We start from the raw sequence: 19,373 nt of genomic DNA, 5'->3' as shown, positions 1-19,373 counted from the left end.
CCCAACTTCCCCCTCTCTTTGTTTACTGGGAAACCTGGACGATGTCCCGACTGAAATATCTTTGATTCATGTGGTTCTGCCTGCCATATCCATCGCTAAGAAAACCATCCTCATGAATTGGAAAAATAGAGATACTCTTTGCATTAACCAATATAGAAATATTTTTGTAATGGCCAGCAATGGTCAGTTTTTAGGTACAGTTTGACCATTCAACATCTGGTCAAAATGGAGACACAAGCCTGCATGTGTTCCCTTTAAATCGGCCTGCCTTCATCCCATCAGCTGGAGCTCAGAGCCTCTCTGCAGCTCTGAACACATGATAACGAATTGTCAACAGTAGCTGCGTTTACATGTGCCAAATTTCCTCAATCCGATTGAAATCTTGGTTGATCGGAATTTCCGAATCTCTGTTCACATGGACACAAACTGAAATGATCATGCCGTGTGTACATACGCACCAAGCATTTAATCCGATTAAATAGGTTGAGCATGCTCAGAGTTGCCTTTCCCGAAAGAAAAATTGTAAACAAACGCCATGAAACGAAATGAAAAATGTAAAAACAGAAATAACTATTCTTCCTGCTTTCCTGATCCATTTATTCAATTTAATATTTTTATTTAGCTCATAGAAGTTATGTTTTCTTCAGTGAATAACTGCAGATATGCTTTGCTGCATTTTATTGTTGATTAAAATAAGGGAGGGTTATGTTTCTGCCTCTTGATCAGCTGGTCCGCGGGTCTGAAGAGACAGCTGTGCTGTTGCGCTGCGTCACAGAGCGGGGGTGGGGGGGTTAGACTCATGTTTTATTACTGAGCTCTGTTGTGGCTTATTATTAATAACATGTGACAATCCGCTGAAACTGTTGAGAAAAATCTGTTCAAACTAAATAACAGAAGATGTTCAGAAAGTTTAGAAGCCTGTGTTCATCATTAACAAACCGCATCAGGTCATCTGCGTTTACGTGCTTTTAACACGGACTTTACTGTCGTCCAGAGTATTTAACCGAGGACGTTTTCCTACCCAACATCAGCCTCCACTCAGGTCTGTAAAACCCATATTATCCTGTGTTCTTTACAAGAACTCCATCACCTGCTGCAGAAGCTGCTGCGTTCAAAGCTGACAGAAACGGGGATCCGTGCGCTGCAGCATCTGCAATAAACCTGCGTATTTCCAGTACGGATTTGAACATGTTTGTCAAATGATTTGTGCAATAATCAGATTTTCATTTTACTTCCACAAAACGCAAGTTCTGAATTAAATATTACTGAAACGGGGACGGCTTGTCGTCGGATTTAAAAGCCGCCGCTCGTTAATTACGCCGTCATTTTTGAAGTCAGGCAGTCCAAATGACAGCGGAGAGGCCCGCTCGCTGTTGCACACATGCGCAGTGGGCATTATTTTACCCCAACAATCCGAATGGCTGTGTACATGCACGTCAATTGGAATGAAGAACGGAATAAACCACCTCTCTCAATCGGATTGAAATTTCAATCCAATCGGGCCGAATCGGATCAGAATATTCCAATTGACATGTTTACATGCAGAATTTTCGATCTGATTGGGCATTCAATACGATTAAATATGCGCATGTAAACGTGGCTACTGTTGTTCTCCACTCAAGGTCCAAGCTTCCCTTATCGTTCTACAGGATTCTTCATGCCTCTAAATAAGGAACACTCGCAGCTCGGATTAGTTGCTAAATCAAAGAATGATTACTTAAATTAAAAATGAACTTTTAAAACTTATAAGTTAAATAATCATTAAATAAACGTTTGTTTATTGCTACTTATAATAATTATAATATAATGAAATGCTTTCATTAATCTGTGCTCAATGATTGAAGTTTGAAATGAATGTTATGTTATGATTACATTGATTGATATATGTTTCAACATGTTGATATGACAAGGTTATTACCATTTGCACTCACACAAGGACAAAGTTAAGTCAAGTTAAAGACGTGACACATAGAATGCCCTTTACCCCAGATCAGAGCATCGGTATCAAGGAAGGCATGTTTTCTGAGTTGTCTTGGTAATATTCCTCAACTTGTCAACCTCTGGTTGGCTACACAAATCATAACATGAGAAAATTAAAACCAGATCACTCTGGTGATTCAGGAGTTCTTGAGAAAAGCTTCAGACCCGCCATCTGAAGCAACACCTCTCTAACCCATCAAAGCTTTTGACATGTCATCAAAACCTTTTTGCACCTGCGAAGCTGATACAGCAAACAGTTCCTGCAGAAAAAGCTGATATCGTTCAGACTCCTTAAGAGTCCGCCAGACGCGCGGTTCCATCCATCTGTTGTGACCCGGAGACAAGTCTAAGACCGGTCTAGTAGTGCCGCAGTTTCTTCTATGGACCTCGGTGCCTGGAAGTCCGAGGACCTCGACATTCCGGATCTTTCACGAGGGTCTTTGAGTGGGTATGTAGACATGACAGATTACATCTGATGTGTTTTTGATAATAATCAACTTCATAGCTTACAGTTTTTCTCAGTCGCTTTGGTGCATTTCTCAGAACACTATTAACATTTGCACAGCAGTTAGTGCATTTCTCAAAACAATTAGTGCAAACTGCAAAACCTAGTGGATAGCCTGCAAAAGCACGTCACATGCTCAAAATTGATAATCCATTCATCAAAAGCAAGTATTCATGTCAATGAAACTGTCAGTGCCATCAAAATGAAAAGTCTTGACACCATCTTTATGAACTAGTCAAATGGCTTTGTCATGTTTTCACTATGACAGTTTATAATTTCAGTGTTTTCCATTACAAGAATATTTGGTGACACCAGAAAATGCTCAAGACAGCAGTATGCCCTACTTGTACAGCCATTTGAAATGTGCAGTAAAGTTACTGTAGATGTTATGGGAGTTTTGGGAGTAACTGAGACACTGAATACGTACGTTTTACATTTTTACTGCAAAGAAGTGTTTGTAATTCTACAGCATTGTGCAAAAGAAAAATATGCTACAGTCACTTGTTTACGGTAGAATACATGTAAACATTAAATCACCCTTTTGGTAGAGCTGTGCACAAATGTGAACAATATACAGTACATGTAACAGTACATACAGTATTGCACAGTACTGTAACATACAGGTACAGTAAATCATTCTGGCACATCCAGACGTTCCTGTCTGTCTGGCCACATATTTTCATCTACATCACAACGGATGTCATCCCTCGCAATGCAGCGAGGAAAGTATCTCCTGGAGTGGCGAATCCATCCTCTGCAGGACTCTGCTGTGATGTTGTCACATGCTGCATCCATGGCTGCTGGCAGGGCCATTTGCTCATGTGGATGCCGGTCATAAACTTTCCACCTCCAGGCAGAGAAAAACTCTTCTATTGGATTAAGGAATGGGGAATATGGAGGGAGATATTCAAACAGCATTCTTTCATGTGCTGCAAACCACTCTCTGACCAGATGGGAGTGGTGAAAATGGACATTATCCCAGACAACAACATACTTGCTGAGTTGACCTCCACCCCTCTCATTCTTAGGGTCTAGGTCCCTGTAAAGAGTGTCTAAAAATGTCAGGAGATGTTGGGTATTGTATGGACCAAGAAGGGGGATATGGGTGAGATGGCTGCACACGTGGTAATATTCCCTCCGCGCTGACCAGGGACTTCAGTGGTTGCTCTCTGTCCAATGAGATTTCTTCCATGCCTTCTGCCTTTGACCAGATTGAAACCTGCCTCATCAACATGTATGAATGTGTGCAGTGGCTCCGTGGCTTCCAGCTCCAGTACACGCTTGAGAGAGAGACAGAAATGCAATTTCACAATTGGCCTGTGTACAGTAACAAACAGTAATGCAAGCATTTGGTAAAACACATTGTAGAGTATGTTTTGTAGAATTGCTAGTGTACTGCATGAAACTACAAAGTACTGTAAAGCAGTTTACAGTGCTGAACATAGAAGACCTGCTTTACCTGCACATACTGGTGACGGATCTCCTTCACCCTTTCACAGTTTTGTTCAAACAGCACTGTATACAATTCATGCGGATTTCTTTTTTTTTTTTTGAGAACTCTGTCGATTGTTGAAATGGAAACAGATTCAATATTGCCAAATACTGCATTATTCTCTATGACAGCGCTTTGTATTTCTCTCAACTTTATTGCATTGTTTGCAATGACCATTGCACAAATGGCTTCCTCTTGCTGGGGGGTAAAAAGGGGCCCTCTTCCACCTCTGCAAGGTTGTCTTTCAATCCTATGTGGTACAGAGTAAAATTACAGTAAAATTTTATATACAGTACAGTAACATGAGATATGTATGAGATGGTACAGTACAGTACAGTAAATTACTGTATGCATACCTGTTTTCCCTACGGAATGTTTGAATGATTGAACTGATTGTAGTTCTTCCAATATTGGGTTGCACCCTTCGACCAGCCTCCTCCATGGTGAGGCCGTGATTGGCAACATGGTCCACAATTGTAGCCCTAATTTCATTAGGAATGTGCCTATATCTGCCTCTTCTCCCTCTTCTCCCTCTTCCCCTTCCCCTTCCTCCCTGCATCCTCACCCCTCTTCCACGATGCTGACCTACCATTTTGTGTCACAGAAGTGTAGAAATGGTACATGCTAGCCCCTGCTCAGTTCGTGTATGCTTGCCAATTGAGGATTCACCTCCTCATGAGTGACAGCTGAAATTCACCTGTGATCAATTGTTCAATTTAGGAGATATTTCCAGGAAAAAATGATAAAGAAAGTTATAGATTTTGCTTGACAGATGACTAATATTTGACATTTGATAACTAGTTCAACTATTTTGTGTGTAATGACTCAAGTAATGAAAGTAAGACTATTAGTTTTATTGAGAACGACTATTCAGCATTAATTAATTTTGACTGGCATGACATAAGCAAATGGAAATGTCAAAAAACAGCAGAGAAATACATGGAAGCAACTGATACATGTCCAAAATCGTTTGCAGTTTGTTCAGAGAAAGGAGAAATTGCTACTATGATGTAGCCTAGTGAACTAGACCAAATTCTTGCTTTGCAAAGAATGGTCTAGGCACGCTCCATTGGAACCTCAGCAGCTCCTACCAGGACCCTGGCTAGCCAATCACAGCTCTCTAGAGGGGTTTCAAACACATAAAGAGCTGTGATTGGTCCATAATGGTGGGCCAATCATAGTGCTCTATCTGCTTAGTGAACAAATCACAGAGCTTTATCCGCTTTGTGGGCCAATCAGGGCACTCTATATGCCTGGTGGGTGGGATGATGCAACAGAGTGAAACAAGAGTATGTCACATTCTTTGTCCAGTGGAATGCGGAGATCATTTGAAAGACAACGATAGAACCCGCCCCACAACTGAGAGCCGTCAATGGAGCGTGGCCAGACTAAATAATACATTTATTTAGTCTGGCTTGCCAGGCTAACTATGAAGTGCACAAATGACTAAATGTTGTGGAGGTTGAACTAATAGTTATGAGAATTTTAATTCTGATCTGAGAAACGCACCAAAGCGACTGAGAAAAACTATAACGCAAACCAAATTCTTTTACATCCAGAACTCAGCTCTCCTATATACGGAAGTTCTGATAATATCGCATTCACACATAGGTTTCATACATCACATCTAGTTCCATCCACTCACAGTAAATGTTGGTTAACCTGTCATGTTTTGTTTGTAAAATAAATTCTTATTTTTATAAACCTGACTCTTTTCTGAATCAAAACGAAGTGTGTACAATCCCTTAATAAAACAAAGAATCCTAGAATCTTCTGCTTAAACACCGTAAAGACCAAGCAGGTTGATATTCTATATTTAGATAGAGTATCACAGCTTATTGGTCACAAGTAGAGGTAAGATATAATGAGCTCTTAAAGCACTCAATTCTCAAACCCTACATTTTGTTAGATCATATTACACTTGATACAGCCTCTGCTTCCACTTCAAATCAATCTCTCTGGGCTCCTTTGATCGGTTCCATCACATAGGGATGATGAGGGATCATTGATATTGTCCTGCGAGATGATGTGAGTTTGGAGTATCCAGACGTTCCCTGGAGGTGGGTTCACTGTGGGTGTCTGGGACTGGGGGGCTGCTGCCTCCCTTTGGAGGTGCTTGTGTTGCCTCGGGGGGTGGACTACTGGCGGTTGTGATTGGGGCCCCTTGGGGGTCTTGGCGGTGGCCATGGGTCGCTGCCTGGCAGCTGCATTGCCCCTGAGCAGGTCTGGGTGGGGGCCTGGGGGCTTGAGGTGTGGGGGTGGCCGGCCCCGTGTGGGAATCTGGGCGGGGCCTTGGGGGTCGGGTAGAACTCATTTTACTGAAACAGCTCTTTCTAGGGTCATTCTACTGAAACAGCTCTTCTTAAGGTCTCTAATGACCTTCTGACTCACAGTGATGCATGGGACTGTTCTGTTCTGGTCCTGCTGGACCTGACTGCAGCCTTTGACACTGTTAACCATCACCTGCTACTGGAGAGGCTGAGAGACTGGGTAGGCCTATCAGGAACTGCTCTGGAGTGGCTCTCCTCTTATCTTTCTGAGTGCTCCTTTTCTGTGGCCGTCTCCAAGTTTAGGTCCTCCACCACCTCCCTTACCCATGGTGTCCCACAAGGTTCTGTGCTGGGGCCTCTGCTCTTCCTCCTCTATCTGCTTCCTCTTCAGCACATTCTGAGCTCCTTCAAAGGAATATCCTACCATATTTATGCAGATGACATCCAACTGTACATCTCCTTTAAGCTCCATGAGATGTCTAAACTGCAGCTGTTACACACCTGCTTAGACTCTATCAAAACCTGGATGGCTGGGAGCTTTCTACAGCTGAATGAAGATAAGACTGAGATCCTCATCTGTGCCCCAGACAAGCTGGTTCCCAAAGTCAGAGACTCTCTTGGTCAGCTTGCTTCCCACACCAAACCTTCCGTCAGGAATCTTGGCGTGACCTTCGACCCAGCTCTCACCCTGGATTTTCATGTCAGTTCTCTTGTTTGCTCTTCCTTCTTCCATCTCAGGAACATTGCTAAGCGGAGTCCCATTCTGTCCCGCTCTGAACTTGAGACAGTTATCCACACCTTCATCTCCTCACGCTTAGACTACTGTAACTCTCTTTTCACGTGTCTGAACAAAACCTCCCTGAGCCGTCTACAGGTGGTTCAGAGTGCCTGTGCTCGGCTTCTGACCAAGTCCTCCAAACACACCCACATCACCCCGCTTCTCCTCCAGCTTCATTGGCTGCCAGTCAACTTCAGGGTTCATTTCAAGATCCTGGTTCTGGTCTATAGGGCCTTACATGGACAAGCACCATGTAATCATGAATCATGCTTCTCAGTCCCTACACCCCCAGCAGGTCCCTGAGGTCCAGTGATCAAAGCCTACTGGTTGTGCAGCACCAGGCTAAAGACCAAAGGTGACAGATCATTTGCTGCTGTGGCCCCCAGACTCTGGAACTCTCTCCCTCTGAGCCTGAGATCAGTGGACTCAGTGGTCTCCTTTAAAAAGCAGCTGAAGACTCACTTGTTCAAGCTGGCTTTTGAATGACCTTCTTCACCACTCTTTCTTTATTCTGCTCTCCCCACCTATTCCACCTTCCTCAGGATCCACTGATTTTCCTCTTTCCTATTCACTCTCTCTCTTTCTTAACATTTTTAAATCACAATTTTTGCTCATTTAAAATACATTTTTAACCATTTTCTAAATTCTTTTTTATATTTTTACATTTTTTGTTTTTGTGAAGCGCCTGGTGATTTCTATCTTGAGAGGCGCTATAGAAATGATATCTTCTTCTTCTTCTTCTTCTTCTTCTTCTGACATGTATGCTGCCGGGAAGAAGGCGGGAACATGCGGCAGCGCCTAGCCCGGGCTCAGGAGCCTCAGGTAGACCTTGGCTCCTCTGCTGACCCATCACAGGGGAGGGGGGTGTCCCGGAGGGGGAGGACCCAACCTTACCTGGATGTCCTATGTCTTATATATTCTGGAAGCTGTGCAAATGCAGGGATGGGAGTAGATATTCTGCTGGGGTGGGGCTGGGTTGGTGCTCTCGGACACAGTGAGGCTCTGTGATGCTGCTGCTTTGGGCCCTGGCAAGATGGGCTGGGGTCTCCATGTCCTGGGTGGCATTTTGGACATGAAACCGCCACTAGGTTGTACCAAAATGACTACATGTTGTGGAGGTTGAACTAACTGTTGTGCAAAGTTTGATTCTGTTGTGAGAAATGCACCAAAGCAACTGAGAAAAACTGTAATCTTGCATTGGTGATGGTAGAGTCTGACCGCTGCACAAATCTTCTCCAGCCCATCCCAAAGGTTCTTATGGGTTCAAAGTCAGGACTCTCTAACAACTCAACAACAATTATTGATGTTTTGAAATAATGTCATGTGCTGCATATTTGTGAGGTCTTTGTGTGTATTTTTAGTCCATGGTGCTCTCAGAAATCACAGTAAAGCAGATTTAAATATTTAGTCAAAGAAACGAAATGTTTCTGTTTATCCGAGTGCAGAAAATGGTCTAATTTTCATGAAATGACTTTAATCTGGAATTGAAAATGTAATTGTATGTGCATGTACAACTCTTGGGTGACATTGACCTCTAGTGGTCTAGATACAATATTACAGGTAAAAATATTTTCCTTGAAACCCTCATATCTTCATTCATACATTATTTCATTCGTACATGATCTTAAACACTTATTCTCTGGTAGGGTCAGAGCAGGTGTCTCTCTCCAGCAGTCGTCAAGTGAGAGACGAGGGACACCCTGGACAGGTCTGCTGTCCACCTCGGAGACAAACAACCAGTCACTCACTCACACCTGGGGACAGTTTAGAGTCTACAGTTAACCTGACAAGCATGTTTTGTTTTGTGGGAGGAAACTGGAGTTATTTTCTCTCATAATATGATGTAAGACTTATGTAACACAAACAAGGTTGTCCTTCCAAACAGGTTGGTCAACAACCTTCTTCTTGTTCTTGCACACAGGAAATAGCTTTTGCTTAATCTAGACACACTCACCAATTTAGATGCATAACATCAGCCAGCACGTCACATGCTATCATTTACAGCAGGCACGTAAATCATAAAGCAAGAGTGTAAAGTCTGCTTTAAATGACTTGTTTACCGGTTTCAGTTCAGTCAGAGTGGTCGTAGAGAGAAATGAAGACAAATGGACAAGAAAAGCTGAAGATGTAGGAATGTTCAAGCATAAACCACGGGACAGTAGAGGACTTCAACTCAGTGCACATCTGGATTTTAAAAGTATGGGCAGTTTGGTGTGTTCTCTCCGCTCTCTTGGATATTCTGGAGCCAGACAACTTTCTTTGTTCCATTTGTTGCTCCTGTGGGACTCAACAAGAACTCTGACTGCTTTCAGGCGGGTACGATGGCTCAAAAGAGCTCAGAAATGTTTGTGATGTCTGTCAGTCTTTCTCTTTCATGGGTCGATGAATCATGCTTTAAAACGGGATAGCAGCTGCTGATAAACCAGGTGATCAAACAACATTTTGGTCTTTCTTTGTTTTGTCGGTGAAATACAAATAATATAAGAACATTTTCAGAGGACTCTAATTTTCCTCTTTTGTGTCTTATGTACACAAACAGTTATACTGGCCACTTCATTGGGTACACTTTGCTAGTACCCCCTGGGACCCCTTTTGCGTTCAGAACTGCCTTAATCCTTCCCAGCATAGATTCAACAAGATATTGGAAACATTGCTCAGAGATTTTGATCAACATAGACATGATAGCATTACACAGTTGCAGCAGATTTGTCGGCTGCACATCCATGATGCAAATCTCCCATTCCACCACATCCTATTGAGATCTGGTGACTGTGGAGGCCATTTGAGTACAGAAACCAGTCTGAGATGATTTGAGCTTTATGACAGGGTGCATCATCCTACTGGAAGTAGCCATTAGAGGATGAGTGCACTGTGATCATAGAGGGATGGACACCATAAGCAACAATTCTTAGGTAGGCTGTAGTGTTTCAACAATGTTCAATTAGTACTAAGGGGTCCAAAGTGTGCCAAGAAAATGCCCCCCATGCCATTGCACCAGCCTGAATTGTTGATACAAGGAGGGATCCATGCTTTCATGTTGGTGATGCCATATTTTGATCCCACCATCCGAATATTGCTGCAGAAATCGAGACTCAGACCAGCAACATTTTTCCAATCATCTCTTGTCCAATTTTGGTGAGAAGATCACAAATTCATAATTTGTTGGACCACCTTTAGCTTTGATTACGACTTTGTGACGTTGTTTCAGTAAGCTTCTGCATTGTCACCAGTTTTATTTCCATCCAGTGCTGCATTAATGTGTCACCAAGATCTTGCATTGATGATGGTAGAGTCTGACCGCTGCACATCCAGCACATCCCAAATACTCTCAGTGGGGTTACGGTCTGGACTCTGTGGTGGCCAATCCATGAGTTAAAATGATGTCTCATGCTCCCTGAACCACTCTTTCACTATCTGAGCCTGATGAATCCTGACATTGTCATCTTGGAACATGCCCGTGCCATCAGGGAAGATGGAAGAACCTGGTCATTCAGGATATTCAGGTAGTCAGCTGACCTCATTCTTGGAGCACATCCTGTTGCTGAACCTAGACCTGACCAACTGCAGCAAGCCCAGATCATAGCCCTTCCCCCACAGGCTTGTACAGTAGGCACTAGTACATACAGTAGGCCTCTCTTCTTACACTGATGCTCCATCACTCTGGAACAGGGTCCATCTGGACTCATCAGACTAGTTTTAATAAAGCGTCGGACAGCTCTTAGCCCAGTGCAATCTCCTTAGATGTCTTATGTGATTGATGCATGCCAATGATCTGACGCTTCTCACACTGACTAATCTTATCCACAGCCAACAGATGTGTCTTTCCACATGGTTGTTTAAGAAATGAGAAGCAACTCATCGCATCAGTTGGGCTTAAATAACTTGTGTCCAGCTAAAAGATAACCACCCATGCAGTATACCTACAGTATTTAGTCGGATCCAGGTGGCTGGGCAGTGTGTGTGTGTGTGTGTGTGTGTGTGTGTGTGTGTGTGTGTGCGTGCGTGCGTGCGCGCGCGCGTGTGTGTGTGTGTGTGTGTGTGTGTGTGTGTGTGTGTGTGTGTGTGTGTGTGTGTGTGTGTGTGTGTGTAAACCACAGGCCAAAAAAGTTTAGACACACCTTCTCCTTCAATGTGTTTTCTTTATTTTCATGATCATGGCCATTTACAAAGGGACCAACAAGTGAGAAACACCTCTGGGAACTCCTTAAAGACTGTTGGAAAACCATTTCAGGTGACTACCTCTTGAAACTCATCAAGAGAATGCCAAGAGTGTGCAAAGCAATAATATGAGAAAAGGGTGACAATGTTTTCAGTTATTTCACCTTTTTTGGTTAAGTACATAACTCCACATTTGGTCATTCATAGTTTTGTTGCCTTCAGTGAGAATCTACCAATGTAAATGGTCATGAAAATAAAGAAAACACACACACACACACACACACACACACACATATATATATATAATGACTCAAAAATATTTAATCAAACAGGCTAAGAAAGTGGTTAATAGTTGAAATATTATTTTATTTAGGTCAGTCATTCCAGATTATCGCTGCATTCTGCGTCATCGCCTGTCAGCCAATCACGTAGCGATGTTCGAGGACGACGCTCTAAAGACGTAAAGCCAGCAAACATGGCGAGGCTCCGAGGAGAGTACGGAGGTTGGCAGTCTTACCGCTTATAGCCGACAAAATAGCCTCTGCTTCGCCTGTTACAATGTGGTGGGGTTAGCTAGAGCCGCCACACGCACTGCCTTTAGACCATGTTTGCAGAGGTAAGTTGAGACACACGGTGTTACATTAATGTGTTGTTCGTGGTTGTTTAGCTGCAGACGGTTAGCTTCTCGATGCAGGTAAACACTCCGAGCCTGTGAGACGGAGCGCGAGCGGACGGAGCCGCTGAGCTTTCTGCCTGTCAGCCCGGATTACTCTGGGATTTCCAACGTTAATAAAGTAGCTTTTCATAGACGCAGCGTCAACACGGCTGCGCTCAGATCACCTGCCGATAGAGTGCATCTAGATCACGAGTAAGGTACCTGAACGCTACACACAGGTGAGCTGGGCGTTAGCTGGGTTGATGGCTGGAAGACCTAACGACAGACACCTGAAATGGATGAGATTTACCTTTTGGGGATTTTACAGCATATAGAAAAAAATATATATATACTGTAGAAACTTTTATGTTTCCAGATTCTCCAGAAATTCAGCTGAAATTCAAAATGTTAAGCAGTGATGCTAATTTCCCCGTTTGTGATGTCAGAGACGGGGACTTTAGGTCCACTATAGGTGCGTTTCCACTGTTTGAACTTCAGGGTAAATGTAGAGGTACCTCTCGAAATGCACGTGTCTCCACTTGACCAGGCCGGCCGAACAGCTGTTTTCCGGACCATTTTCAGGAACCTTCGAAGTACCTGATCAGGGGTAGGACTTGATGGAGTTGCTGAGCGGAACACTCAGACAGATTGGTTGGAACTCGGTAGGGAAACACTGTGGAATTTCTCGCCAGTAACGTAATTCTCTGGGGCTTTGCTGTCTCACAGAGTGCAGTGAAAACCTGATGGTCATTTTACATAGTGCAGATGCGCTCGTCTGAATGGATTAAATTAGGGCTGCTCGATTATGGCAAAAATAATAATCACGATTATTGTGACTGAAATTGAGATCTCAATTATTTAAGACGATTTTTCAATTAATGTTGATTTTATTTGTTTTTATTCTGTCATAAAATTGCTCAGGGCACAATCAGGGCAAAAATAAATAAGAAACAAGATGATCACTAAAATAACTCCTGATTCCCAGTATAAAAAGACCAATATACCTATAGCTCATAGTCTATGACCCAAGGGCTATAGACCTTGGTTTAACTCATTTAAGTCTAACCAGTACAGACCCAAATTAGCCTGGCAAGCCAGACTAAATAAATGTATTATTTAGTCTGGCCACGCTCCATTGACGGCTCTCGGTTGTGGGGCGGGTTCTACCGTTGTCTTTCAAATGATCTCCGCATTCCACTGGACAATGAATGTGACATACTCTTGTTTCACTCTGTTGCATCATCCCACCCACCAGGCATATAGAGTGCCCTGATTGGCCCACAAAGCGGATAAAGCTCTGTGATTTGTTCACTAAGCAGATAGAGCACTATGATTGGCCCACCATTATGGACCAATCACAGCTCTTTATGTGCTTGAAACCCCTCTAGAGAGCTGTGATTGGCTAGCCAGAGTCCTGGTAGGAGCTGCTGAGGTTCCAATGGAGCATGCCTAGACCATTCTTTGCAAAGCAAGAATTTGGTCTAGTTCACTAGGCTAGACCCAAATACCAATATCTTGCAAATACTGACAGCAAGAATTTTGCATTTGGGGGCTAAGGGAAAATAGACACACACACACTCCTCTGGAAGCGTCTGTGTAATTTGTACCCTGATAGCGTCTCATCTGTAATACCAAATCTCATATATTTAAGACTTTTCAACAGGGACAGTTGATGATGAATGATCTAAATGCTTAAATTACATTCTTGTACTGCTTCGTTTTGGTCGAGCTGGGACGTTTTTAGCAATATATTTAACAAAGTAAGAATTGTCTGTTTTCAGTCAAACGGCTTGTAGGGGTGTACAATATATCGATATCGGCCGTTGTTAGTAATTTTTTTAACAAATCGTATCGGTTCGATTAATAAAACCGGGCCGATATTAACAACCAATATTTTTTCCATCTTGTCCATTTGTGTGCCTGTTTCAGAGCGTGAGGGGGGTGATGTGTGTTTGTTTAGTCATGTGAACAATGAATGAAATCATCTCAGAACCGTAAATGTGTGTGTTGTGTGTACATAATAACGTAAATTCAGCTTTAATCATTTTCATTTTATACAAAATTGCTGAATTTAGAAGAATTAATGTCAGTATATCGGTATCTACAAATATCGGTTATCGGCCTTAACAGTGATCTTTATCGGGGATCGGTATCGGCCCAAAAAGTTCATATCGGTGCATCGCTAAACGACAGGCTTGTCCTGACATCTTAAATGGAAGGCTTGACTTCAAAGTTGTTGCTCACCGTAATTACATGTTTTTGCTACTCCTCTCGCATCACACACACAGGATATTTTTATGACTTTACAAGTTACTTACCAAAACATTTGCTGAAAAGAAAATGGTGTCGACACTCACCTGAGCTGCAAGTATCTCAGAAGATTTTTGATGGTTAGTGACAGTCGTGTTGATCTCTTGGCCAGCTTATTTATCTAAACAATGCTAGCAAACTCATTTAGGCACCTTGTAACCTGTCATTTAAGAAGAGTGCTCTGCAGACGTTGGATAGTAAAAATACTTCAGTCATCATACACTTCAGACATTATAAGCAAAAGTTTAATTTTAGTGCGTCACAGATTTGTTGGATTTTATCAGATTTATTTATTTTCTTTCTTTTTTTTAAATTATTGACATTAAAATCAAAATACAAAACTAAATTTCTAAAAACCAAAATGAAAAGGGGACAGAAAGAAGAAAAACTTGTGTTATCTGCCCCTTTTAACTAAAATAACATTAATACAAATGAAACAACAGTATGATTCTTAACTCATTTGAACAATATAATTTCTGAACTGGTTGGCCAACATAACCTCAACCCATGAATTGAAAACAAGGAGAGAAAACAAATTACACAGAAAGAAGAATAAAGTTATATACATACATATATACATACGCATACACTTGTTCCCTTTTTCTTTTTTCACCCCTCCAACCCCCCTCCCCCACGCATTTATGTAACAGATCTATATGAGTTCATCATTTCATTTTTATCTCTTTTTTTTAAGTAAATATTGTTTTTGCATTCTTAATTTCGGTATTTAATTAATTCCTTATTTTAACTCCATATATGGACACACATCGTTCCTTTATGATTATCCGATGTCTAGGTATATTAAATAATTCATGTCCTTTTAAATCACATTTGCTATGTCTTTTTGTAAATCTTTTGATTAAACCAGCAGGTATGTTCCTTTTGTTTGCATTATACATAAATTTTAAAATATTGTGGTCCACCAGATCGTAGAATTTTAGTGTTTTTAATTTTATAAGTAATAGGTTGGACGGATCTCTGTAGTTGCTCCTTGATTATTCTTATTGCTTTTTTCTGTAAGATGTAAATGGAATTTGTGTAAGTTTTATATGTTGTTCCCCAGATTTCAATGCAGTAGTTCAGGTATGGTATGATCAGTGAGTTATATAACAATTATAGGGAATTTAGAAGATGAATAAACCACTCCTGATATGAGGTTACTATCATACTGTGTTTCACTGGTATAGTCAGATGAATTGTTGCACACAAGTTTACTCTGTGAACTACATCTTTCACTAAACCTCATTAAGCTGTCTTAATCAAAAGCTCAGTAGACATTGAGGGCAACGTGCTGCTTATCATCCAGTACTTCTTTCCTGCCTTCCTGCACTTGTTACAAATGGCTGCCATGGCATAAACAGGACATTTCTAAAGAGTCAGGGTCCGGTTGTCATGTGTGCTGAGGCTTAGATGTAGGTTCAGTGTTGCACCTGACTCGTCTCCAGTCATGGTGGCCTTGTGACCTTAAATTGTTTGAACATTTAACATATGAGAGAAATGAAGGAGGTAGAAGTTGTGTTTCCACTCTGGGAACTTCTGGGTAGAGGTTTTTCTGTTACCGACACCAATAACGATATGTAGAAAAGGCGGTTGGACGATTTTGTTTTGTTGTTTGGCTGCTGAAGTGCAAAAGAATCAAACAAGTTGCAAAGGTTATAAACGCGGTCGGGACAGAGGAGAGGTTCCCATCAGAAATTAATAAACACTTTAATATGATAAATCGCAGAGAAGTGGGTTGTCATTTACATTTAAGGAGTTGTTCTGGTTGGAGTTAGTTTTATTTGGAAAAGTCTGAGAGTGCAGCCTCTTCTAAGCTGTCATTCAGTCTTGTTACCTTGACAACACATGTATGATCGGGGGCAGAGGAGGTTCTGGAGGGTTCTCGTAGTTGTAATTTAAAATAGAACATGGACTGGAATCAGATTTGTGCGCTTTATCTGTCGCACCACAAAGTGTCCCAAATCACAGCATAGCTCCAGACGGATCTGCTGTCGGCACTAGGGCTGAACGATTTTGGAAAATAATCAAATTGTGACTTTTTACTTCAATATTGTAATTGCAATTTAATTCACAATTATTTCCTCAAGGGGCTTTTCACATTTTTCAACAGAAGCAAGAAAAATCTACGATACTTGTACTGAATATAAACAAGTTTATGTATCTACATATTTATCTACATATCACCCACTTTCTTCAAGGCACTCGAGGAGTACAGACGCTTCTTTTTCGCTCCCTTATCTTTTTTTCCCAAGGCTCTTTGTCCTGTCTGCCCACGGAGCGCTTCTCTGCGTTTCGTCTGAAAAACTATTTTTACTAACCATGGATTTGATATATTGGTCATTCAATGCAATTGATGAGTTTTTTCAACAATGAGAACGGAGCAGGGGGCTCCCACATGTCCACAGGGGCACACCCGGTGGGATATATGCTGAATTCCTGGAAGGAGTGGAAGATCATATGCCTCAGCCAGCTGTCCATTGAGGACATCGAAGACGTGTGGATATTCGGCCTGATGATCACTGGATTTCTCCTTATTGGAGTGGGAGGATATCTGGTTTTCTGGAAATTTGGGAAGACGGGAGCGATTGGAGGGTGACCCGCACCCACGGAAAGCACCGTCCGTGTGGAGATTTCTCAGACTGGGAAGTTTACTCGAGGTGAATCATAAGCTGGACAATGTTCTAGCTGCGATACCGGTATTAGTGCGCAAAATGGTTGTCATCTCGGAGAGAGTCACCGGACGGTATGGACAAGCTTAAAACCCAAAATTGGCATCACTGGAGGACTGGAACTGATCAGTTTAAAGACTGAATGCAGAGAGGAAAATTATCTCAGCCTGACCCAAACAAATTCTTGTTGTCTGAATCTGACGCCCTGGTAGCCTTGAGCGGCAAGCAACAACCCCCCACGAAGGAATGCAGACAGATGCTGTGAAAACCCGACCTACCGCCTTCGGATTGGTGGACTTCAGCCTGGCGAGGTCATCAATCTGCAGAAGTCAACATGCTTTTCGCTTCTCCCAAGATCTCCCTCCCACCTGTTACTGTACAGTAGATGAGCGCCGTAGATGGCTGCTCTCGCTGGGAGAAACAGGATCCCCCCCCCCCCCCCCCCCCCCCGGCCTTCCTATTGGAGTCTCGTGTTATGTTGTGTTGTCTGAAGTCTGTTGCATATTTGTTGAGGTGTTTTTTTGCAGAGCAAAGCTGCCCTCCCAGTGGAGGGTAACTCTGAAGTGCCTTTTTTTTCCCCTCCACCTGAACCAACCCTCATGCAACCCTCTTATCTCTATTAAGGTAGCGCGACTCGGCTTGCGAATGACCACAGTCACCAATTCTTGTCATGTGTCTTGCCCATGTATGTCTGATCTCTGAGTTGTGTGTACTGAAACTCTAATTTCCCTCTGGGATTAATAAAGATTGATTGATTGATTGATATCATATCAACAAGTTTATTTGTCTACATATACATAAACACTCACAAGTAAAGACACATTTTTGTATTTGAAGGTGCAATGCTTTGCAACCAGGAGCACATCGCTTGAAGGAGCATAGGTATTTGCATCAACTGTGAAAATTTATTTGCAGGAAAGAAGTGTGTCCAGTTTATTGAAGACTTTTGTGTTTAGAGTTTTAGACGTCTTGTCCATGCAGAGCTTCCGTAGTTCAGTTTCATCTATAGCTGCTAGACAAAAGGAGGAGCTTCTGCTGTGTGGTGTAGTTGCTAATGCTAACACTTAGCTTCTACTAGCTGAGACGTTCTCTGCTGTTTCCTGGATGCTAAACCAACAACAGCTTTCCCCATTATGAGTCAAGATGGGTGACGCCATGAATGTTAAGTGACAGTGACGTAGATCTGTCAGGATTTTCTTATCCTAGAGTTTCACCTTCTATTTTCTATCAGAAGCTAATGCAGGAGAGAGGTGTAGGAGACTATCTTCATGTTCAGCCTGCATGAAAAACTGAGTGATTATAAGCGGAAACAATCAAATGTTTTTTCAGTGAATCACACCTTTAAGGAAAGAGATATTGATTAATCTCTATCTGATTATGATGCATGATGAAACCCAGTCTTACATCAGATATCTGCTGTGAAGCTGATTAATGAAATCCTAAATGAAGAAACTAAAACCTGACTAATAGAGAATCTCCTAATTTTTATTTATGGGAGGTCTACCATAGAAGCCAGCAGAGGTGCAACAAAATAACATCTCAATGACTTATTTGTTCCTTATTCCAGTGTTTGTTTGTTTTTTATCTATCTGTAAAGTTAAAATGTTTTTATAAGTTTTTGATTGTTTTATCAGCTCACAACATCCAGCTGTCACAGAAAGTGTCTGTCCCTTTCCACAAAATACAGTATACAGGCCAAAAGTTTGGACACACCTTCTCATTCAATGTGTTTTCTTTGTTTTCATGACCATTGGTAGATTCTCACTGAAGGCATCAAAACTATGAATGAACACATGAGGAGTTATGTACTTAACCCAAAAAGGTGAAACTACTGAAAACATGTTTTATATTCTGTTTTCTTCAAAATAGCCATCCTTTGCTCTGATTACTGCTTTGCACTCTTGGCATTCTCTTGATGAGCTTCTGAAATGGTTTTCCAACAGTCTTGAAGGAGTTCCCAGAGGTGTTTTAAGTGATTTAAGTTTGAAGTGATTTATTTTTAGTCCTGGGGCTTGTTGTGTTTTCGGTCACTGATTTGTCGATGAGGGCTTCAGATAATGGAACAAGGTCAGAAGACATTCAACATCTTCCTCCACTTAGGCTTTGCCATCAACGTGCAGATCGGTCGTCTGGGTCTAGCAGGATTGAACGTGTCCTGTTGTTCTGGCTGAAGCTTGCCATTCTTTGGAATCCAATGAAATAGTTGCTCCTCTCTGCCTATCCGAAATCCTTTCTCCTCGTCATATTCCTGAGAAAAAAAAATATGACTGACTAGTAGGGCTGGGCGATACGGCCTAAAAATAAAATCTCCGATTTTATTTCTTTTTATTCGATTTTTTTTCCGATTCTCTCTCCCCCTCAATTATTAAGAATAGCAATAAGTACAAATGGAAGGCACCTTAAAGCCAGTTTTGTTTTTTCTTTTAATCACAAGCAAGCCAAATGTAACCCTCATTTCTGAGATGAATAATGAAGAAATTAAGACCCTCTTGGAATAAAAGTGCCACGCTCCACGTCCGTCGCAGCAAACCCAAACCAATTCCAAACAACGGATGA

General features: G+C 41.9%; 1 protein-coding gene across 2 annotated transcripts in view; it reads left to right on the top strand.

Annotated features, from left to right (window-relative positions):
* The first annotated feature begins 9,071 nt into the window (after positions 1 to 9,071).
* snx13 (sorting nexin 13) overlaps positions 9,072 to 19,373 on the top strand; it is a 45,991-nt gene continuing 35,689 nt past the window's right edge. For both annotated transcript variants that reach the window (XM_015955869.3, XM_070556048.1), the window contains exon 1: positions 9,072 to 9,341. In XM_015955869.3, the coding sequence (XP_015811355.3) occupies positions 9,159 to 9,341 (183 nt within the window). In that variant the 5' untranslated portion in view covers positions 9,072 to 9,158. The remainder of the gene's footprint in view (positions 9,342 to 19,373) is intronic.

Source organism: Nothobranchius furzeri, chromosome 11, assembly GCF_043380555.1.
Source record: "Nothobranchius furzeri strain GRZ-AD chromosome 11, NfurGRZ-RIMD1, whole genome shotgun sequence".
In the NCBI taxonomy this organism is placed as follows: Eukaryota; Metazoa; Chordata; class Actinopteri; order Cyprinodontiformes; family Nothobranchiidae; genus Nothobranchius; species Nothobranchius furzeri.
This window is presented reverse-complemented; position numbering and strand designations above follow the sequence as displayed.